This window comes from Sminthopsis crassicaudata, chromosome 4 (genome assembly GCF_048593235.1).
Source record: "Sminthopsis crassicaudata isolate SCR6 chromosome 4, ASM4859323v1, whole genome shotgun sequence".
Lineage (NCBI taxonomy): Eukaryota > Metazoa > Chordata > Mammalia > Dasyuromorphia > Dasyuridae > Sminthopsis > Sminthopsis crassicaudata.
The window spans coordinates 244417201-244436553 of NC_133620.1; the positions used below are offsets into that span (position 1 = coordinate 244417201).

A 19353-nucleotide genomic window follows, 5' to 3' on the forward strand; every position below is an offset into this window, starting at 1 on the left:
ATTCTCTCCCATCCAAATTGGTCTGTTGATTTTTTATACAACCTTCAATCTTCCATTTTCATGTCTTTAAACAAGGTTTGCTAGGAACCTAAAATGCACTCTCAAAAATGCACTTTTTATGTACCTTCAACTCCTAGCTTCTTTAAGCTTCACTTCAATTAGGACTTTCCTAATTGCCTCTAATTACTAGTTACTCTTTGCCAGAATTACCTTGTATTTACTTGTATTTTGCATATGCTTATATATGTACATGCTGTCTTCTCTGACAGAATATAAGCTTTTTGGAGGTGAGGAAACTATTTTTGTCTTTGTATTCTTGCATTGGCACATAGCAGGGCTCAATACATCCTTGTTAAATGATTAAAATATCTCAATTCCAACTTGAAGAATAAAAAAAAGACAAACATATGTATTAATAGCTTTGACTACACAGTATTCCTTTTTCATTTATACTACAAATTAGTTCTTTATAAATAACTGAGGTCACAAAGTCTGATTTTTATCCAACCAGTCTGTATGTGTGTCAGTGTGATATTGCCATGTTAATCAGCTTTGAGAGTGTTCCTCCTATTTACAAAGAAAAAAAAAGTATGTTCCTCCCAGGGTAACCTGTCAGTAGTCAATAGAAGAATTACCTCTGCCATCCTATATTTATTCTGTATAATTTCTTTGTATATATTTGTCTTCCTCATTAAACTGTAGGTGCCTGAAGAGAAAGGATTGTCTTTTGCCTCTTTTTGAATCTCCAATGTTTTAACACAGTGCTTGGCACACAGTAGGCCCTTAACAAATATTTGTTATATTGACCGACTGAAATAAAACACAATTCCTCTTAGGGCATCTGTTCAGACAAAAGCTTCATGTTTATTAAGAGTGGTGGATAGAATGGAAATGAAATGGAAAGCAAATAAACTTTTATTCCAAGCATTGGTTGGTTTTATGATTTTAAAAATAAAGTTTAATTACATAGTTAAAATTGTCAGAGCAGTGGTCAATGGAGATGAAAATATGGCAGCTACATGTCCTACTTTTTTTGGGATGTAAGTGAGGCAACTGGGGTTAAGTTGATGGGGGTTGAGATCCCTTTAAGATTCCTTTCTGATTCCCCAACCCCCATGGCTGACCTTTGATTCACAAATCCTGGTCAAAAAACACCTTTTTGAATTCCAATGATATCCGGGCCCAGCCTCCACCAGATCTGAACTGGCTTGGGTCTTCCCAGCCCCCACTATCTGCTCAGGTTTCCCAACCCTCACAGTTTAAACCCATTGACTTCTATTCAACACTGACCCTGGATAAAAGCCCACCAGGAACTTGGGACTTCACCTACAAGCCCCCTTTAGGTATAAAAAGAGCCAAACTGGAGCTCTCTCTTTGCAGGAGCCCTTCCCCCCAAAACATAGGGGCCATGTAAGAGTTCCTGCCCGCCCAGTGACCACCTTTGGCCCTGGCATCTTTCTACCTTAAACTTCTAAATCCTTACAATAAACCTTTTTTTTTTTTTTTTTTTTTTTAATCTTTACAGGGGACACTGCGCTGTTACGGGACTATCTTTGCGCTGACCAAAACGGGTTTCCCCTTTCCTATCTCATCATTTGATGGCCCGCATGGGGACCCCAAAAATTGGTACCCCAAAAACTAACCTTAATCTTTTCAGGTCTCTCAGAACCAATCTGGGTTCTTAGTAGTTTGCACAGCTTCCAGGAAGAATATCTGTGTTCCTACCCTCTATCTCTAAAACAAACATAGTGGGCACTCACACCAGGTTTGGGCTGCGAGCAAAAGTCTCCCGTGGAGACTACTTGCATTTCAGGAAAAAAGTCCTCTTTTTGTCACACTCTATTTTTAGGGATAGCAGGACCAAGGAACCCGGAACTCTGGAAGAAAAATGCTCCCAGAGACAAAAGACCTTTTCCAACGCATTTCTAATCCCTATATCTTGCCAAAAAGTCTGCCCTCCCCCCACCATCACCATGTGGCCATTCAGAGGATCCCATCCCTCTTGGGTCCCAGGCCAGCAGTCTCCTTGATCTGTTCTGGGGGAGAAATCTGTGTTTGAATCCCTCTCATACTCCACTGTAGTGGTCAGGCTATAGCCACGAGGAGAAAAAACTCTCTGGATTGGGGTGAACTTGGAGATATGTCTCTACCCGAGTGAGCCCTCTTCAGCCACTGGAGAAGCACTGGGTAAGATAACATCTCTCCCTTCCCCCATCCTCTCTCTTTTCAAACCTCTCCCATGTGGCTTGACAACCTCCCATTTAAATGCTCCCATCTTGTCCCCTTCTTGGGGTACAGTGGGGAGATTGGGGGACTCAATCTTTTCAATTAACTTTTAAAAAGGTTCTTTGCCAAAGCTTTACGCCCCTCCCATAGCTTTTACTTGGCTCTTAAAGGAGCCAAGGCTTTCAGCCCCTTCAGAGAACTAGCTTGTCCCATACATTTTAAAACGGGACTTGGTTTCCCTGATTTAGTCATCCTACATTAGAACAGAGCCTCTAGTCACAGCTTTTCACTGTAGCAGCCTTTCACTACGAGGTTTTTCCATGATTTTAAAACTGCCCATTTTTTTTCTAAGTCTCAGGGTACACTTACCTGCTCTAAAGCCTAGACATCTGCTCCACCTTTCTCTGTCTCTCCTACCTAACCTTGCAGGTGGGAACTCCTGACTTCTTTATCTTGGTCCAGGACTTTTAGTTCCTAGCGCACTCTCCCATTTTTCTCGATTGGCATTCTATGTCCCCTGTCAACAATTAAATGCTTCTTTTCTGAAGTGCAGCTTTGGCCATGCTATTGTTTCAGAGTGGGATACCTTTGTAATTTTGGCTGGGGAACAAAATTCCAAATCAAGGCAAATTAATTGTTAAGAGAGTGAGGATAGTTTCTTTTCTTTTCTTTTTTTTTCCTCTTTTTTTTCTCATCCCCTGACTGCAGGTGGGAGGTGTGAGTTAAAAGAGAGATTGAAATTATTTTAAAAACACTCCTTAACTACTTTTAATTTGGCGCCTCTCTAGAATCTTTCTCTGTTCTGATGTGCTACAGTTCTCTTTTTACTGCCTCAGTTTCCATAAACTGATCTCTTTCTTGCCTCAACTTCTCTGGCATTTCAGTACAGGAAGCCCAGGGACTATAGAATATGAATAGAGAGAATGGCTTAAATTAACATCTGAATTCTAAGTAGAATTCCAATCTCTCTCTACTCGCCCAACCCCCAACTTTCTTTTCAGGAGTTGCTTATCTCCAATTAGGGTCTGACTTTTCTAAAAAGCTCCAACACCCCCACACCCAACCCACTAAAGGTTGGGTGGGGTAGGATTTTTTGTCTTCAACTTACTCACTGCTCTCTGCTTAATACCTCATTAACCTGAGGTAAATGCTAGCTGCCTTCCCCTCCCACCCCTGCCTCTTAGAGTAAGGAGGGGCCACGTGGGATTTCTCCACACCCACCTTCTACAAAGAGGCTTGGCTTTGTAAAAGGTTCTGAGGTAGACCTGCCTTTAAATTAATTGATCTATTTTTTTAATACTCATTAAAACTGGGAGACTTGCTAAAACTGTTTGACTATTGCTCTGTATGAAAGAAACTGTTTAACTATTGCTATATAAAACTGTTTGACTATTGCCGTTTCAGGATCAGAGCAACAGATAATAGAAATTGTTAATGCAATTCAATTATTTCATATCTTGCTGTTTCCAGCCTGATTATATGTAATCATTGTATCCTAAAGGCTTGGGAAAATAAGTATTTAGCCTGGTCATCTGTCTGTTACTGGACAATTAATAGAGATCTGTAAGACCAAAACTGTTTTCTAACACCTGTCCGTTTCCCTTTATCTCACTAACCTGAGACTCACAGTTCTTCTCTTCTAAGGGCAACTTCTGTCTCCTGAAAGAAACACTTGGAGCAGATGTTTTGTTTTTTTTTTTAATCTCTCCCAGACTTAGACTCCTGTAGGAAACTGTCTGAGGAGACCCCAGTCTCTGTCCTGAGTTTGAGCAGGAGGGAAACTGGAGAAACTACACCATAGGTGCCAAACTGCCCCCCCCTCCCCTAGCATCCTGCTCCCTGGTAGGAATTTGAGGTCTGGCCCTGTTTCCCTTTTATCTCAGGACAGCCCGAACACTTCAGGGGCCTGTAAACTGGGTAGGCTATGCTGATACTGTGTATCCTCTCTGACTTCTTTCATCCCTCCCCCACAAAAAGTGGGGAAATTAGGAAGGAAAAGATTCAGGATCTTTTCTTATTGAGGAACCAACTCTCTTCTTTTCAAGAAAAATAACAGTTTTCCCAATATTTCCAAGACCTTAAACTGCATTCTTATCTTGATCTGCAGCCCTGACAACTGGGGATACACCCATCCCTAGACCCTGCCTTACAAAAGAGCAGTGGCTCATTAAATCTACTAGATAATTAAGGCCTCTTGCCTCACCAGACTTCTGAGTCCACACCCTTTAATCCCAACCCCAGGAGGAATTAGCTTTCCTGGAAATTAAGGGTGATAAAGCTAGGCTACAAATAATCTTTTCTCTCAGCATTTTCTCCTATTTTTCTCTGATACTTAGATGGGCCATCAGACAGGGACATCAGACAGCCCATAGAAGGGACCTGATGCATTTCTTGCTAACGGACCATTCCCCTGAATGTCACCACCTCCACACTGGATGATACCCCACTTCCAATCTGTTCCCGAGATCTGTTTTCTCTAGGCTTCAAACTTTGAATTCTCAGCTGCCCTTCAACCTGGAGAACATTAACTGGACAACTGACCGGGACACCCCATAGATGCCCTGCTGCCATCCTCCACACCTCACCCCTCATCTCCTGGCATGAAACCCCAAATCTCTACGACCCTTATCAGCTCGAAGCAGTTAAGAGGAGAACAAAACGAGGGGACCCTGCTACTCTTTGGAGAAAATCTTCAACCTTGCCTTAAATGAAGGACACTGCCCTAAATTTTTAAAAATAAATTTAAGTCTTAACTGTTTAAGGGGGGAAATGATGCGGGTTGAGAGCCCTTTAAGATTCCCCAACCCCCATGGCTGACCTTTGATTCACAAATCCTGGTCAAAAAGCACCCTTTTGAATTCCAATGATATCGGGGCCCAGCCTCCACCAGATCTGAGCTGGCTTGGGTCTTCCCAGCCCCCACTATCTGCTCAGATTTCCCAACCCTCACAGTTTAAACCCATTGACTTCTATTCAACACTGACCCTGGATAAAAGCCCGCCAGGAACTTGGGACTTCACCTACAAGCCCCCTTTAGGTATAAAAAGAGCCAAACTGGAGCTCCTTCTTTTCAGGAGCTCCTCTCCCCAAAACATGGTATCCTTCTGGCCATGTAAGGGTTCCTGCCCACCCAATGACCACCTTTGGCCCTGGCATCTTTCTACCTTAAACTTTACTTCTAAATCCCTACAATAAACCTTTTTTTTTTTTTTTTTTTTTTTAAATCAATCTAGGTTTTCGGGCCCGTAAATTCATTTAAAGGGGACACTGCGCTGTTATGGGACTATCTTTGTGCCGACTAAAACGGGGTTCCCCCTTCCATATCTCTCATCAAAGTGATTTATCCAAGGACACATCTAATTAAATGTTGGGTATCTTGAGACCAGATATGAACTCAGGTTCTCCTGATTTCAGGGCTGGTGCTCTATCTACTGTGTGATCTAGCTGAAGAAAATAATGGAAAAAGGTGGATATAGTGATCAACTAATTTTTAAGTAACTGAAGCAGACTTATTCAGGAAAAAAGATGCCTTCTAGAACTTAAGATTTCTAAGAAAGAAAAAAAAACAACTACCTAGATTTAAAGTGTTTAAGGACTACCTAACACTTTTATTGGGAGGCACTTCAGAAGATGATTTTAAATTAAAAACAGTGCTTGCTTACTGGTCTTAAAATCCTCTAGTTCTGAGATGCTACTGTCATTAATTGCTTTCATTTCTACTGTGGTCAAATAAGAAAGTTTGGATGAGTAAAACTATTTTGAAGGCTGGTTTTCAAATTTTTTTAGCCTAGCTGCTGAAAAATACTGTAAGGGCAACAATATTGGGCTTAAAGCATTATTGATTTTAATTAATGTCCCACGTTATTCAACTATAATTGGATTATTGTATGAGAATGTGAACATGCAAATTCATCAAGATGATGATAAAGCTCTCTGTACCTTCCAGGATGTGTATGCTTTAAAGAGAGTAATTTGTGAGTGGATGCCATCAGCTGCAAAATGGCTGAATAAGTTATAGTATATTTTTATTCTTTTATAAGAAACAATCAGTAGGATGATTTTAGAAAGGCCTTCAAAAAAGACTTACATAAAATTGTTAGCACTACTGTCTATCTACCCAGGTTACTTATACCTCCGGAAGCTAATAATTAATGTGCAACAAGAAAATGGTATTTACACACATATATTGTATCTAGGTTATATTGTAACACATGTAAAATGTATGGGATTACCTGCCATCGGGGGGAGGGAGTGGAGGGAGGGAGGGGATAATTTGGAAAAATGAATAAATTAAAAAAAAAAAGACTTATATAAACTGATGCTAAGTGAAGTGAGTAGAACAAAAAGAATATTGTACCTAGTAACAAGAAGATTATGTGATAATCAATTCTGATGGACGTGGCTCTTTTCAATAAATAAGTTGAAAACATTTGTGATGGAAAGAGCCATCTACAACCAGAAAGAGGTCTATGGGGATTGAATGTGAATCACAGCATAGTATTTTCACCTTTTTTGTTATTTGCTTGCTTTTTTTTCTCCTCAAAATTTTTTCCTTTTTGATATGATTTTTCTTGTGCAGTATATAGAAATGGAAATATGTTTAGAAGAACTGCACATGTTTAATCTATATTATATTATCTGTTGTCTAGGGAAGGGGGGAAATGAAGAGGGAGGAAAAAAATTTGGAACACAAGGTTTTGCAAGGGAGAATGTTAAAAACGTTCTTTAAATGCATTTTGAAAATAAAAAACTATTATTAAAAAAGAGAGTAGTTTGTACTCCTAAAATATTTTAAATGGTATCATATTGATTTATTTTTAGGTATATGTAGGCTAATTGGTTTGATTTTCCTTTCTTATACTACTCTTTATTTTGAAATATGCATGAAACTAAAAATGTTTTTCCTATTTTTTGCTATTATATGTACTTATTGTCTATCTGGTTAGAATCTTATCTCCTTGAGAGTAGGAATTGGTTTATTCTTTGTATTTGTATCTCAAAGGAATAGCATCTAACAGGCATTTAATATTTGTTCTTGTTTAATTATTTTTTATTCTTTTTGAGATCTTGTTATTACACACTACAAAGATTTAAGATTGGGTTTATGAATAGTGATTTGCTACAAAATGGCTGGTATTTCTGTAGTGTGTTAAAGTTTAATAGACCTTTATATGGTCTCTCATTTGATATTAGCAACTCAATGACAGTAAGTGCTATTATTATCCCCATTTTACAATAAGGAAATTGAGGCTGAAAGCGATTAAATGATTTTGTCCAGTTTCACATAGGTTGTATATTTGAGCCAGGTTTTAAATTCAGGCTTTCCTGACTACAAGTCCAGTGCTCTAGTCACTGTATCCTTAACCTTGTGTTTATAATTTTATCATCTTTTCAAAAACAGAAATAAAACCAAAAAACTCAAATCCACTTCTTAGTCCAATCAAGGCAGCCTCTAGTTCAGATCACACTGAATGAATCTCACTATTAGCTAACTTTCCTATTCATTCATTAAGTTTTTACTTTCTTCTGGACTATGTGCAAAGCACTTTCAACTCGGGAAAGGAGGAATAGGGCTGTTCTTTCCCTGGCATTTGACATAAATCTAAAACTGAAAGAAAACCATAAATATACACCACTTGCCACTTGCCTTCCCTGCTTCAGACTCCCTCAAAGGAGGAAGGAAATAAGTTCTTGTAAACTACTTACTGTGCGCTAGGCACTGAGCATAAAGCAAAAAAAGGCAGTCTCTGCCCTCAAGGAATTTACATTTAGATGGGGAAAGACAAAATGGAGCTGAAAAACAAAGCCAGAGAAAAGGTTTTCTGTACAGAAGAATGATTTTGAAGTCTAGATGCCAGGAGCAAAGAGGGGAATGAAAAAAGAAAAGCAGCTCACTGATGAAAAGGAGGTATGATTTAGTGAAGGATGCTCCATGTTGAAAAGTCTAAAAAGATGGTTGGGGTATTCCAAAGTGAAGAAATCCCTTAGGGAAGTTCCAAAATGAGAGCATAATTTAGAAATCTTGGAGTAAGGAAAGAGGGCTAAGAGGGAAATATATACACATGCTTATATGCCTTTTTGCTCTGTCAGCGTTGGCTATATTTAGATGCTCAATTAATTTCTATTCCTTCTTATCCTTTGAAAGATATCTTGAGAAATTGTTAGTCTACTTCATTAATTTCCAGAGACTAACACTAGAGATCATAGGATTATAAACATATATTGTAGCAATCAAGGAATATTTGTTGAGTGCTTAAAATATGCAAAGGACTGTGATAGGCATTATGGGGGATACAAAAAAGACATGGTACTTAATTTCAGTAAGATAGATATCTCCTGTTAAGGTCAGTAAGATTGAATGGGACTGATTGGATGAAGTATTTCTCAGTATTGTCACATGATCCCTGTTCCCAGAACTTTGGACCTTGAGGACTTTGACTTTGAACCTGAGATACATGAAGTTGCAGGAAGTGACATGGCCTGTGGGAAGCAGCCAGCATTGGTGATCATTGGTCAAGGATGGTTACATCCTGTTAGTCTATCCAACGAGAAGGCTTGAATCTTTTGCTGGATAAGCCAGAAACAGGTCAGGTTCCAGGAACACTTGGTGGGAGCATAAGATAGCTCCCAGGTGTGTGTCTGGGCCTCTCCCTGCAGGGATTACACCAAATTCGGGGTCCTTAAAGAGATCAGTATCAAAAGATGCTTCCTATGTTGTAATTTCTATGTTCTATGTAATAATTTAATATAGGAAGCCACCAAGACAGCATGGGTGTCCCCTTCCCTTCTTGCTATGATGCCATGTAGTGACCTTGAACCTATGTCCCTATCTCCTACCCACCTTTTTTTCAACTAAGAGTGAATTTGAGAGTTTGTTCTAGGCAAAATTTTCTACTTATAGCTCTGCCTATTTGACTTGGCTAAGAAAGTAAGAAAAAAAAGTCAGAACCTAACTATTCTCTATAACTACTTTCTGACACATAAAACCACCAATTTCCTGTTGACCTTTGGATTTTACTCAAGAAGGTTTTTACATTTTTTGGGGACAATACTGTATTGATATGATCATAAAATAAGAAATGGAATGTTTCTAAAATGTCATCTAATTCAACTCTCTTATTTTAAAAAGACATTTCTCTGGGCTTCAATTACCTTAATTAGCCCATTTAAGGTCACAGAGGTATTAAATAGAAGAGTGAGGATTTCAACCTAGAACCTATGATGACAAAAGCCTACAAACTATGATGATAAAAGCCCACTAAATCACACTTCACTTATCTCCAAATAACTCTAAGACAAATAGGATCATATTAGGTATAAAAGCTCTTGCTTTCTTCCTATTTTCCATAGTCATTAAAAACATCATTGAGGGTTCTTTAAAAATATTATGTTTTTATGTATATATGAGGAGTTTTTTCGAGCTAAATCTAGGAGTTATTTCACTGATTTCTAGGCTCAACAAAGGGTAAATATGTTCATCTTCAGGTCCTGAAGACCAAATACATTTGAAAACAAAGTTAAAAATTGTTTAAATGTCACTTTTAAAATAAAGATTATTTTATAGATAGGTCCTTAAATTGAAAGAAAAATGTTAAAAATAGAAAAAAATTGACATTCTACTTTGACTATCTTTGGACAAAATGAGAAAAATTTAAGTTTTTTCAAGAGCTAAAGGGTCAATCATAACTAGGACCATATTTAAATTTAGCAAACCATTACTCCAAACTCAGGATTGAGGCAGTATGAAAATGAAAAACTAATCTTCATTGTGAAAATATCATGAACTTAACATGTACTAAGAAGCTTAACTGTTTTAGTTAATTGATGAATTTCTCATATATATCTTAAAAAGTAGAATGCATTTAACAGGATCATTAAGGTACCTTTCAGTGATTCCATGGCCCAATAACTTGGAAAATCACGGGTAAAAACTTTTACATAGATTATATGTTATAAAATCATGCTAAACTAGAGAATTACTTGACATTGCCTTTAAATGGCATACATACATATTTGCTCCTTACATTATGAAAATTAGCCAAGAGATTTCAGTTATTTTAACTGCTCCTAGTAGAATCATACATTAATTTTATTAATGCCAGATGCAGTAACATAGTGCTAAAAATAAACATGCATTAATTGTACAACAAATTATCCTTTAAAAATTGTGTCACAATTAGTGAACTTCCTATCCACTTTAGTGCTTTACTGTTTGAACATGAAAAAAGGGAAATTAAAAACACTGAACTTATGCTTCTCAGCACCATTAAAAAATCAAAAGACCCTTAAACTTTTCATATTATCAAAAACACTTGTATCTGTATAGTTAATAACTTTGTTCCATTTCATGATGAGTTGTTTTATTTACAATATTTTGTATTTCAATAAAATCTTTGAACAATATTTAAAAATTATCTAACTTCATAAAAGTATTGCAGAAAATTTAACATTTAGGAATTTTATGTACATATAAGGAAATTCATGAAAAAAGTTAATTTAAAGAAACGTATTCAGGGAATACAAGCAACATTACCAAATTTAGCAAAATTCCAAAATCAAGGTTGCAATCATTCAAACATTCAAAAACTTTATATGCTGCTAGCTTCTGAATACGAAAAGTTCCAGTAATAAAAGTAAATATGTGAAACTATGTTTTTGAGATCAAATGTAGAAAATACAACTGTACAGATGTGGCAAATGTTTAAGAATAATGACAACAATGATTTTTGTAAAAAAAACCTGTAAGATTCTATGGATGTCTGAGTTGAAACTACATGGGATACTCATAATAATGAGCAATTTCAGATCTATAAAGAATTTTCAAAATATATATTTTAGCAGCCATAATTGTATTTCCAGTTAAAACATTCTAAAATTATAAGATTCAACATAATTGACTGCATAATACCTCAACGTTAGAATTTAAAAACCAAAGTGATTCTAGTAATAATAGCTAGGCATATGTAAGAACTCTTGCAGATGGAAAGTCAATAATAAACAACCAAATATACATACTGTGCTTAAATCTTCACTCTGAATAATCAAGTACCAAAACTATAAGAAAACATAATAGAAAAGTAAAAAGAATAAAATTAAAAAAATATTGCACAGCCACATTACCTAAAAAGTAAAATTGATATTTAAAAAGCTCTACACATGGATGATATAAATTATCTTCCATATAAAAAGTATAAATATTTCTTGAAACTCAGTGGCAGCTACAGTTTAATACCACACATTATTTGATTCACTGGTGAATGAGGTAATTGCCAAGTCTCTAACAATGCTTTTATGCTACTGGAAATATTTTAGAGCAGCCACTAGAAAAAATTTTTCTAAAAATATTTCTGAATCAAGAACAGCAATATGTGCAGCTCTCCCAATAAGTGAATCAGCTGTATTGGGCAATGCATTGATGACATTGTATCGAATCAAATTACAGTCCTTGCTTTGCAGAACTGGGAGAAGGAGGTTCTGGATCATTTCAGCATAAATTGGTCCTACAAGTGAAAAGAAAAATGAAAGTATTTTCAAGTTATGTAAAATTCAATAAGCGTGAATAATCTAAATATATTTTTATTCTGCACACATAATAATGATCATGTTAACATTTACAATGCCCAATTACATTTCATTTTTTCTTTTTGAGGGCAATTGGGTTTTAAATGACTTGCCCAGGGTCACACAGCTAGGCAGTGATAAGTGTCTGAGACCAAATTTGAACTCAGTTCCTCCTGACTTCAGGGCTGATACTCTATCCACTGCACCACCTAGCTGCCCCTACATTTCATTTTAACATTAAGATTCTAGTATTTTTGTTAGGATTTTATCAGGAAAATATATTCATGGCATTTTCTCAGCTATATTATAATATTTGCAATGCAAAACTGTCATTTATCAAATCTTAGCAAATTTGGTTTAATGAAAATAAAGCCTAAATCTATTTTTTTTCAGTTAATAACGTGATTTTTCTTTTCTTTTTTTTTTTAATTATAGCTTTTTATTGACAAACTTTATGCATGGGTAATTTTTCAACATTGACCCTTGCAAAAACTTCTGTTCCAACTTTTCCCCTCTTTCCCTCCATCCTCTCCCCAATATCATGATTTTTCTTATATAATTTTATGATGATAGTTGTATAATCACTTAAGTCCATTAAATTTTAAAAAAATTATTTTTATTATGAGAAAACACCAAAAGTTGTGAAATTCCTATATATATGTGTATATATATATAACAGATTGTGATGAAACTGGGCTTCTATTATTTATAAAATATAATTTTCAAATTGTATGTTAAATTTAACATGATCATTATAGAACTTTTCTGCTTATTTTTCCTTCTGAATTTGGGTCATTCAGAGAAAACAAATCACATTGTGAATGAGTAAGGGGTTCTTAAAAATATTTTTACAGTTTTCATTTTCAGCTTATTTTCATGAAGCAATAGCCAGAACAGCAATGTGTTTGTCTCTTCCCAAATACACAGGACTTACAGAGGTCTTTGTTGTGAAGAAGGTTTTTTAAATGCTTTTCTCTCCATTTATTTCAAAGTTGTCTATTTTTTTGGACCTGTGCAATTTTAGTTAATGAGATGCTATTAAGCAGTAAATATAGCTACTATTTATAAATGTGAACTGCCTTGGAGCAAAGACATTTCTTTCTTTCTTCAACACTGGTTCATTACTGTACTTTTAATAAAGACCATGAGTTTTGTTAACCAGTTTTTACTTTGACAGATAAAGTTAAACTTAACAGACAAACAGGGCATAAAAACATTTATTTATGGCCCTTATGATGCATAAAAAAGGCAGTGTCAAAAGTACAGAAGTGGTAGCAGAAATGTAATTTTAAGAGCAATGTAAAGAAAAGAAGCTGGGAGGAAAATTGGGAGTAAATATGGATAAGAGGTTGTATTGTTTGAATATATCACATTAGATCCATCAAAGCAATAAAAACTATAGTCACCAGATCTCTCTTACTCTCTTCTTGCCACAAGTCCCATATTTAGTACTGCTAGTTTCCTTATGTGTCATATAGCCTTATGTAAAATATTGTATAAGAAAAAATGCCAAATATAAATTATAGGAACAGTTTTGATTGTCCCTAGCTCCCTTGTCCCCCAATAATTTTGGAAAGATGGTATTGCACTGACAATTTGAACAGAGAATCTGTTACTAATTAATTATCTAAGTTTATTTAAATTATTAAATTTTTCTGAACCTCAAGTTTCTAATCTGTAGAATTAAGGGACTAAATTAGAATTTTTTTTGAGATCTTTTTTTTAGCTGAGAATCTTATGATTATTTTATAATTATATGATCTAGAGCTAGAAAGAACCATCAAAGTCAGCAAGTCTACTGCTCCTAGGAACAAAGAAAGGTAATTTTTGTCCATCATTACTAAAATGACGACAGAACAAGAAAGAAAACCTATTACTATAGGCTACAATTACCACAGAGAAATGAATGCTCAAAGAACCTAACAGGATAAAAAGAAGGGAAAGAAAAGTGGTAATTTAATAAATAACAGAGTTTTCATTTATAAAATACTACATGGTTTATAAAGCATCTTTTTCATATGAATCCAGTGAGCATATGCATGCATACAATGTGAATCAGATTTGTAGGTGCACCCAGGCACTCCTGGCTCACTCTCTATGCACAGTTATAATTTTGGAGATAGGAGATATACGCAATATTTCCATTTTATGGATGATGAAACTGTGGGTCACAGTGATATGCGTAAAGTCAAAGAGTTCACTTCATGGAAATAATTCCTATCTTATTAGAAAATATTTTTTCTAAAACAAGTAAAGGATGGTAAATTAAGGGATGGAATGTGCTATTGCTTCACTGACCATAGTAGAGAAAGGATGGGAAATAAAGGTAAGGATTCACTGGAGGAAAACAGCATGAAAAAAGAGTAGAAAAAAGAAATTAGAGGAAAAAAAGATATTTTTGAAGTTATAAACTTGAAACATTTTTTTATTTGTGCTATAAGGCAATTTTTCCAATTACCTGACTGTTTGTCCTTTAAAGCTGTTTTGCACATCTCAATACGAGCAGAATGATATGGAACATAACGATCCTGCAGAGATCCTACTAATACTACATTTTTGAAGTAATGAAGACCTGTAACAATGAAGGATAAGGAGAAAGCTGTCAATAATTTAAAGTGCACATGTTTTCTCAAAATAAAGTTTCAGAAACTAATGCATGAATCCTGTAGGCTTTTCTAATAAAAATGTTGCTCACTTTTTTTTTTTTAAAGTTTGATAAAAGTTTATAAAAATTGAATAAAATTTTGTTATAATAAAATCAAATACTACTTCATTTTCAATTAGCATCCCCTTATTTCATCAAATATAGTGTTTAGATCTTAGGATATAAATACTGAGTCTTCAATGAATTATTGTAGTTATTATTCAGTTGTTTTGGTTGCATCTGATTCTTTATGACCCCATTTGGGATTTTCATAGCAAAGATACTACAATGATTTGCCATTTCCTTCTCTAGCTCACTTTACAAATGAAGAAACTGAGGCAAATAGGGTTAAGTGACTTGTCTAGGGTCACACTGCTAATAAGTGTCTGAGGCCAGATCTGAACTTAAGACGACAAGTATTACTAACTCCAGGACAGGCACTCTATTCAGTCTGCCATCTAACTGCTCATTCATGGGATAGATAATTCAAAACCAATAGGCAGTGAAATCAGTTAAATTAAATCATGTTTATAACTACATTTTCTATGTACTATTATTTAGAATCCAGGGCAGAGCAATATTAGAAAAATGTTTGAGGCACATATTTGAAATATGCCTTAAATATTTAATTTATTAATATTTATTAATAAATATGAAATAAAATATTTAAACTGTGCTAAAGAAAAGGGTAAATGAAGTTAGTAGGATGCTGAGGAAGAGGAAGAAAGGAATGGATGAATGAATGTAAAGATTATAAATATGATTGTTAAATTTACTGGAGAATTGCTTTGACTGTTCCAGCACAATTTATCTCATTTTGTGCTAATGCTCTAAAAGGGAGGCAAGTATTTAACTACATGGTAATTGCAGTATATTTAATTTTCTTAACATTAAGTTGGAAACAAGTCACTATTTTTTTCCAATTTTCCCAGTTCATATATTGAGCTTATAGTCAGATATTCAGTCCAGGCCTTGGTAAAATTGATATTTTTTTGAGAATTCTCCAGATTTGTTTAAAGAGAAAACTGTATTCTGCAAAGGATGCTAAATTGTTAATTGTAGATTAAAGGATAGTTGAAGAATAAAGAAAATTGATCAAAATTTTAACATTTTTGTATTACAAAGTAATTCTTAAATGTTCACCATATTATTATGTTCATATCTAGCTAGTTTCAGATCATGGAATCATAGGTATAGATTTGGAAAGGACTCTCACAGGTCTGAGTCCAAACCCCTAATTATACAAATAAGGAATTGAAGTCTTGCCCAAAATCAAACAGTTTTTAAGTGACAGTAAAGATCTGAATTGATAACTCCAAAATCAGAACTTTTGCCACTATGTAATTCCATCCAATTATTCACCAGATACCAAGCCTTAGTGAGCATGGACATCTTGCTCTTTAACCTCCTTTATGCCTCTCTTACTCTAGTCCTCTTCTATCCTCCATAATTGCTTACATTAAAAACTTATGTAAGCTCTTTAAAGACAGAGGCTATGTAAGTTTTATAGTGCTCAGCACAAATATTAGATGTTTAAGTGGATTAGGATATGTGGACTCAATGACTAACACTTTATTATTGTTAAATAAAATCAAGGTATGATGTCCTTTCCATAATCTTTTAGAGACCTCTTAAGAATGAAACTGAGATTCCTGGAAAAGCCTTGCACAGTAGTTTTAGTAGAGGGATCAAAAATCAGATTGCAAGGCATTTAGTTACTTAATAAGAACCACTAGAGATCCTAAGCCTCAGGAAACCAAAGATAGGACCTAAATTAGAGATCACTAGTGATCACACTATCAACTGCTTTTTTGGACATTTAAAACTGCATTTATTACAAAGATTTCAAATTCAACACATCTCCAATAGATTTTATCTTTTCCTCAAAATCTATCTCCTTTTCAATTTTTCTATTTCTAAGACATCACCATACTTCCAATCATCTATTTGGAGCTTTGATATCTTCAATCTTAACTCACATACGTAATCAATTGCTAAATTTTTTCATGTCTGTCTCCACATCCCTGTATTCAATCCCCTTTCTACTCATCTGAGCTCTCATTACCTCCTCTTTTCTAGATGAGTGCAATAGCTTCTTAAAGAGACTCTCTACCAACTACCTTGAATTTATTTTCTATGTATTTTCATATATATATATATATGTTATTTTCTTCCTGGCTCAAATCTTTCCCTAGTCTAATCCATCCATCTGACATAAGATGAACTGCCTAAGTATACAAATGATCGTGTTATTCCCTTAACTCAATAAAACTGCAGTAGATCCTTACTATTTTTAACATAAAAAAACCCTTTTATTTGACTTTTAAAGCCATTCTTTTTCTACTCTATCTTTATATCCTTGTTATATATTACAACTCTTCTTACGCTCTGCAGTCTAGGCTTTTTGGCCTCCTTGTTATTTCTCACATATAATACTCCATCTCCTGGAGCATGCCTTTGAACTGACTATCCATCATGCCTGAAATGCACTCCTTCCTCACCTCTGCCTCAGAGACTTATTTTCTTCAAAATTAAACCTGAGAACAACCTTCTGAATGCCATTTTTCCTGATCTCCTCAACTGCTAGAATCTCTCTCTACCAATTACCTTGGCTTTATCTTGTGTATGTCATATATGTATACACATGTGTGTATATATGCGTGTGTATACACACACATACATGAGACACACATATACTATCTCCACTGAAATAAAAATTCCATGAAGAAAATGTCTTTCTCATTTTTGTCTGTGTATCCCTGGTATTTAGTAGAGTACAATAGCAAATATTTAATGAATATTTGTTAGTTAATTGGTGGTTAAGTTCCTTTCCCTGCCATTATGAAGTGAGGCTAGAAACTTGAAGTCTTGTGAACTGCTTCTCCCTATTACGAGATGTTTAGTGATCCAAATTCCTGGTCCTCTTCACTCTTAGGTCTCTAGAATTTGTCATAGTGGCAAGCCATGGAAATTGATTCAGCTGCTCCAGATCAATGATATATATGCTCAGGATCATGGAAAAATAGGGATCCTCATCTACTATTTTCACTCCTTCTTAAGACTTCAGTTATTGATGTTTTGATTCCTTTGGTTCAATTATTAGAGACAACACCCTTTTCCTTGCTTCTTCTCATACTTTCACAGAACTGATTCCTGTTTAGGTACAGGTTGGACTATATGGCTTCCAAGTACTTTTAAAGTACTATGAGATGCTATGAAAAAATCTCAGAGGACTTCTGGTTCAACTCATACCTAAATAGGAATTTCCTTCACAACATAAGTATTAAGTGCTCATCTGGTATCTGCCTAAAGTCCTCAAATGAGGAGCAGCTCTCTACTTCCCCAGATACTGGAATCAATTTTTGTAGAATTCATTAGTAGGAACGGGAAGACTTTCACAAATAATTTTCTTCAGTAGAAGACCACATCTTCAGTCATGAGACAAACTGAAAGAAGTGAAGAACACAAGATTTTCTTGTGTTTTATATTTACTAATGATGGGGAAAAAATCCCATTTGATTATAAAAAGTACAATGTAGCTTTAAAGGCTCTCCTTCAACATTATATCTTCTCTAACAAATAGTTAGAGTCTCTGAATACAAGAGTCTCTGAATTACAACTATGGAGATACTTGCCACTGTCACAAAGGATGCCTTATGCAGAGTCTCAAAAGAAGATATATTTCCTCTGAAAGGTAAAATTCTACAGAAGACTTGTTTTCAGATAACATTATGATTTTAATAACCACCAAAAAGTCTAGTAAAGATTTTCCTCAAGGAGAGCAGCTAAAATTATCACCTACATGGAGAACAACCATCATCCAAATAAATAATGCCTATTTCTTAGACTATAACAGGTAATGGATGAATAATCTAACTATTTATATTATTAAGAAGCTCTTGTAAACAGATAGTGAACTGGGCTTAGAAACAAATGGAAATAAAAATACGACTAAACTGTATTTGAGAAACTGTATAGCATTTTCAAAAATCCTAAATTGTACATTGACAGAAGTTACATTTTTTAAAATCACATTCTTCTCATGATACTATGTGGATGCAAACCATGGAACAGTTTGACTGTAAGCAAAAGAACAGAATTGCAGATGTCTTTAAAGACAATGAAAAAATACATGGTAGCATATGTAGGCAGCAGCTCATTAATACCTTGTTTTGCAAGAGATAATTAATAAATATTGAGAAAATGTTATGATTAAAAAATGAGGCAGGTGAGTCATGTCTCAAAAGCAAGAGGTAATAAACAATCACTTTAAATTATGAACTGTTATCTTGCAGAATGTTATGATTGTCTCGTATAAATCATTTAGGGAGAATTTATGGGACAGTAATAGAGAGTAACACGAGAAGTAAAGAAGTGAATGTAGAAGAAGTATTAACATTGGTGAGATTGTGGAACCATTTAAATGCTTTAGATATATGTATATGTATACACACATGTATTTAAATATGTATGGATAATCTATTAATTTACTGGCTCTACCTATATAACACCTATGTATATCTTTTAAAAGCATATGGTTTCCAATATTTCAATGTAGTGCTTTAAGATAAAACTTTTGCTCTTTTAAAAATAATTTTGTTGATGCATTTTATTTTTTAAAATAATGATAGCTAGCATTTACATGTTTGCAAAGTACTTTATTAAGATTATCTTCTATTTTATCTTCAGATGTAAGTATTACTACTATCCTCATTTGACAGAGAAAAATAAAGCAATTTAAGTGATTTGCCCAGGGTTACCCTTATAACAAAGAATTTTTAAAAGAGAAATAAAAATTCAGCAAAACCAATCAATTGTATTGGAAACAATCAAATAAATCTGATAATGTATGCAATGTTCCATACTTCTGAACCCATTTCCCTCCTTTCCCCCCACCCAGTTTTGCAGAAGAGTGGAGGGAG

At 34.8% G+C, this 19353-nt stretch overlaps 1 protein-coding gene across 4 annotated transcripts in view; it reads right to left on the reverse strand.

Annotated features, from left to right (window-relative positions):
- Window positions 1-10297: 10297 nt before the first annotated feature.
- Window positions 10298-19353, reverse strand: part of FAM135A (family with sequence similarity 135 member A) — a 110657-nt gene continuing 101601 nt past the window's right edge. For all 4 annotated transcript variants that reach the window (XM_074310571.1, XM_074310569.1, XM_074310570.1 and 1 more), the window contains 2 exons: window positions 14246-14359; window positions 10298-11726 (listed from right to left, as the gene is read on the reverse strand). In XM_074310571.1, the coding sequence (XP_074166672.1) occupies window positions 11521-11726; window positions 14246-14359 (320 nt within the window). In that variant the 3' untranslated portion in view covers window positions 10298-11520. The remainder of the gene's footprint in view (window positions 11727-14245; window positions 14360-19353) is intronic.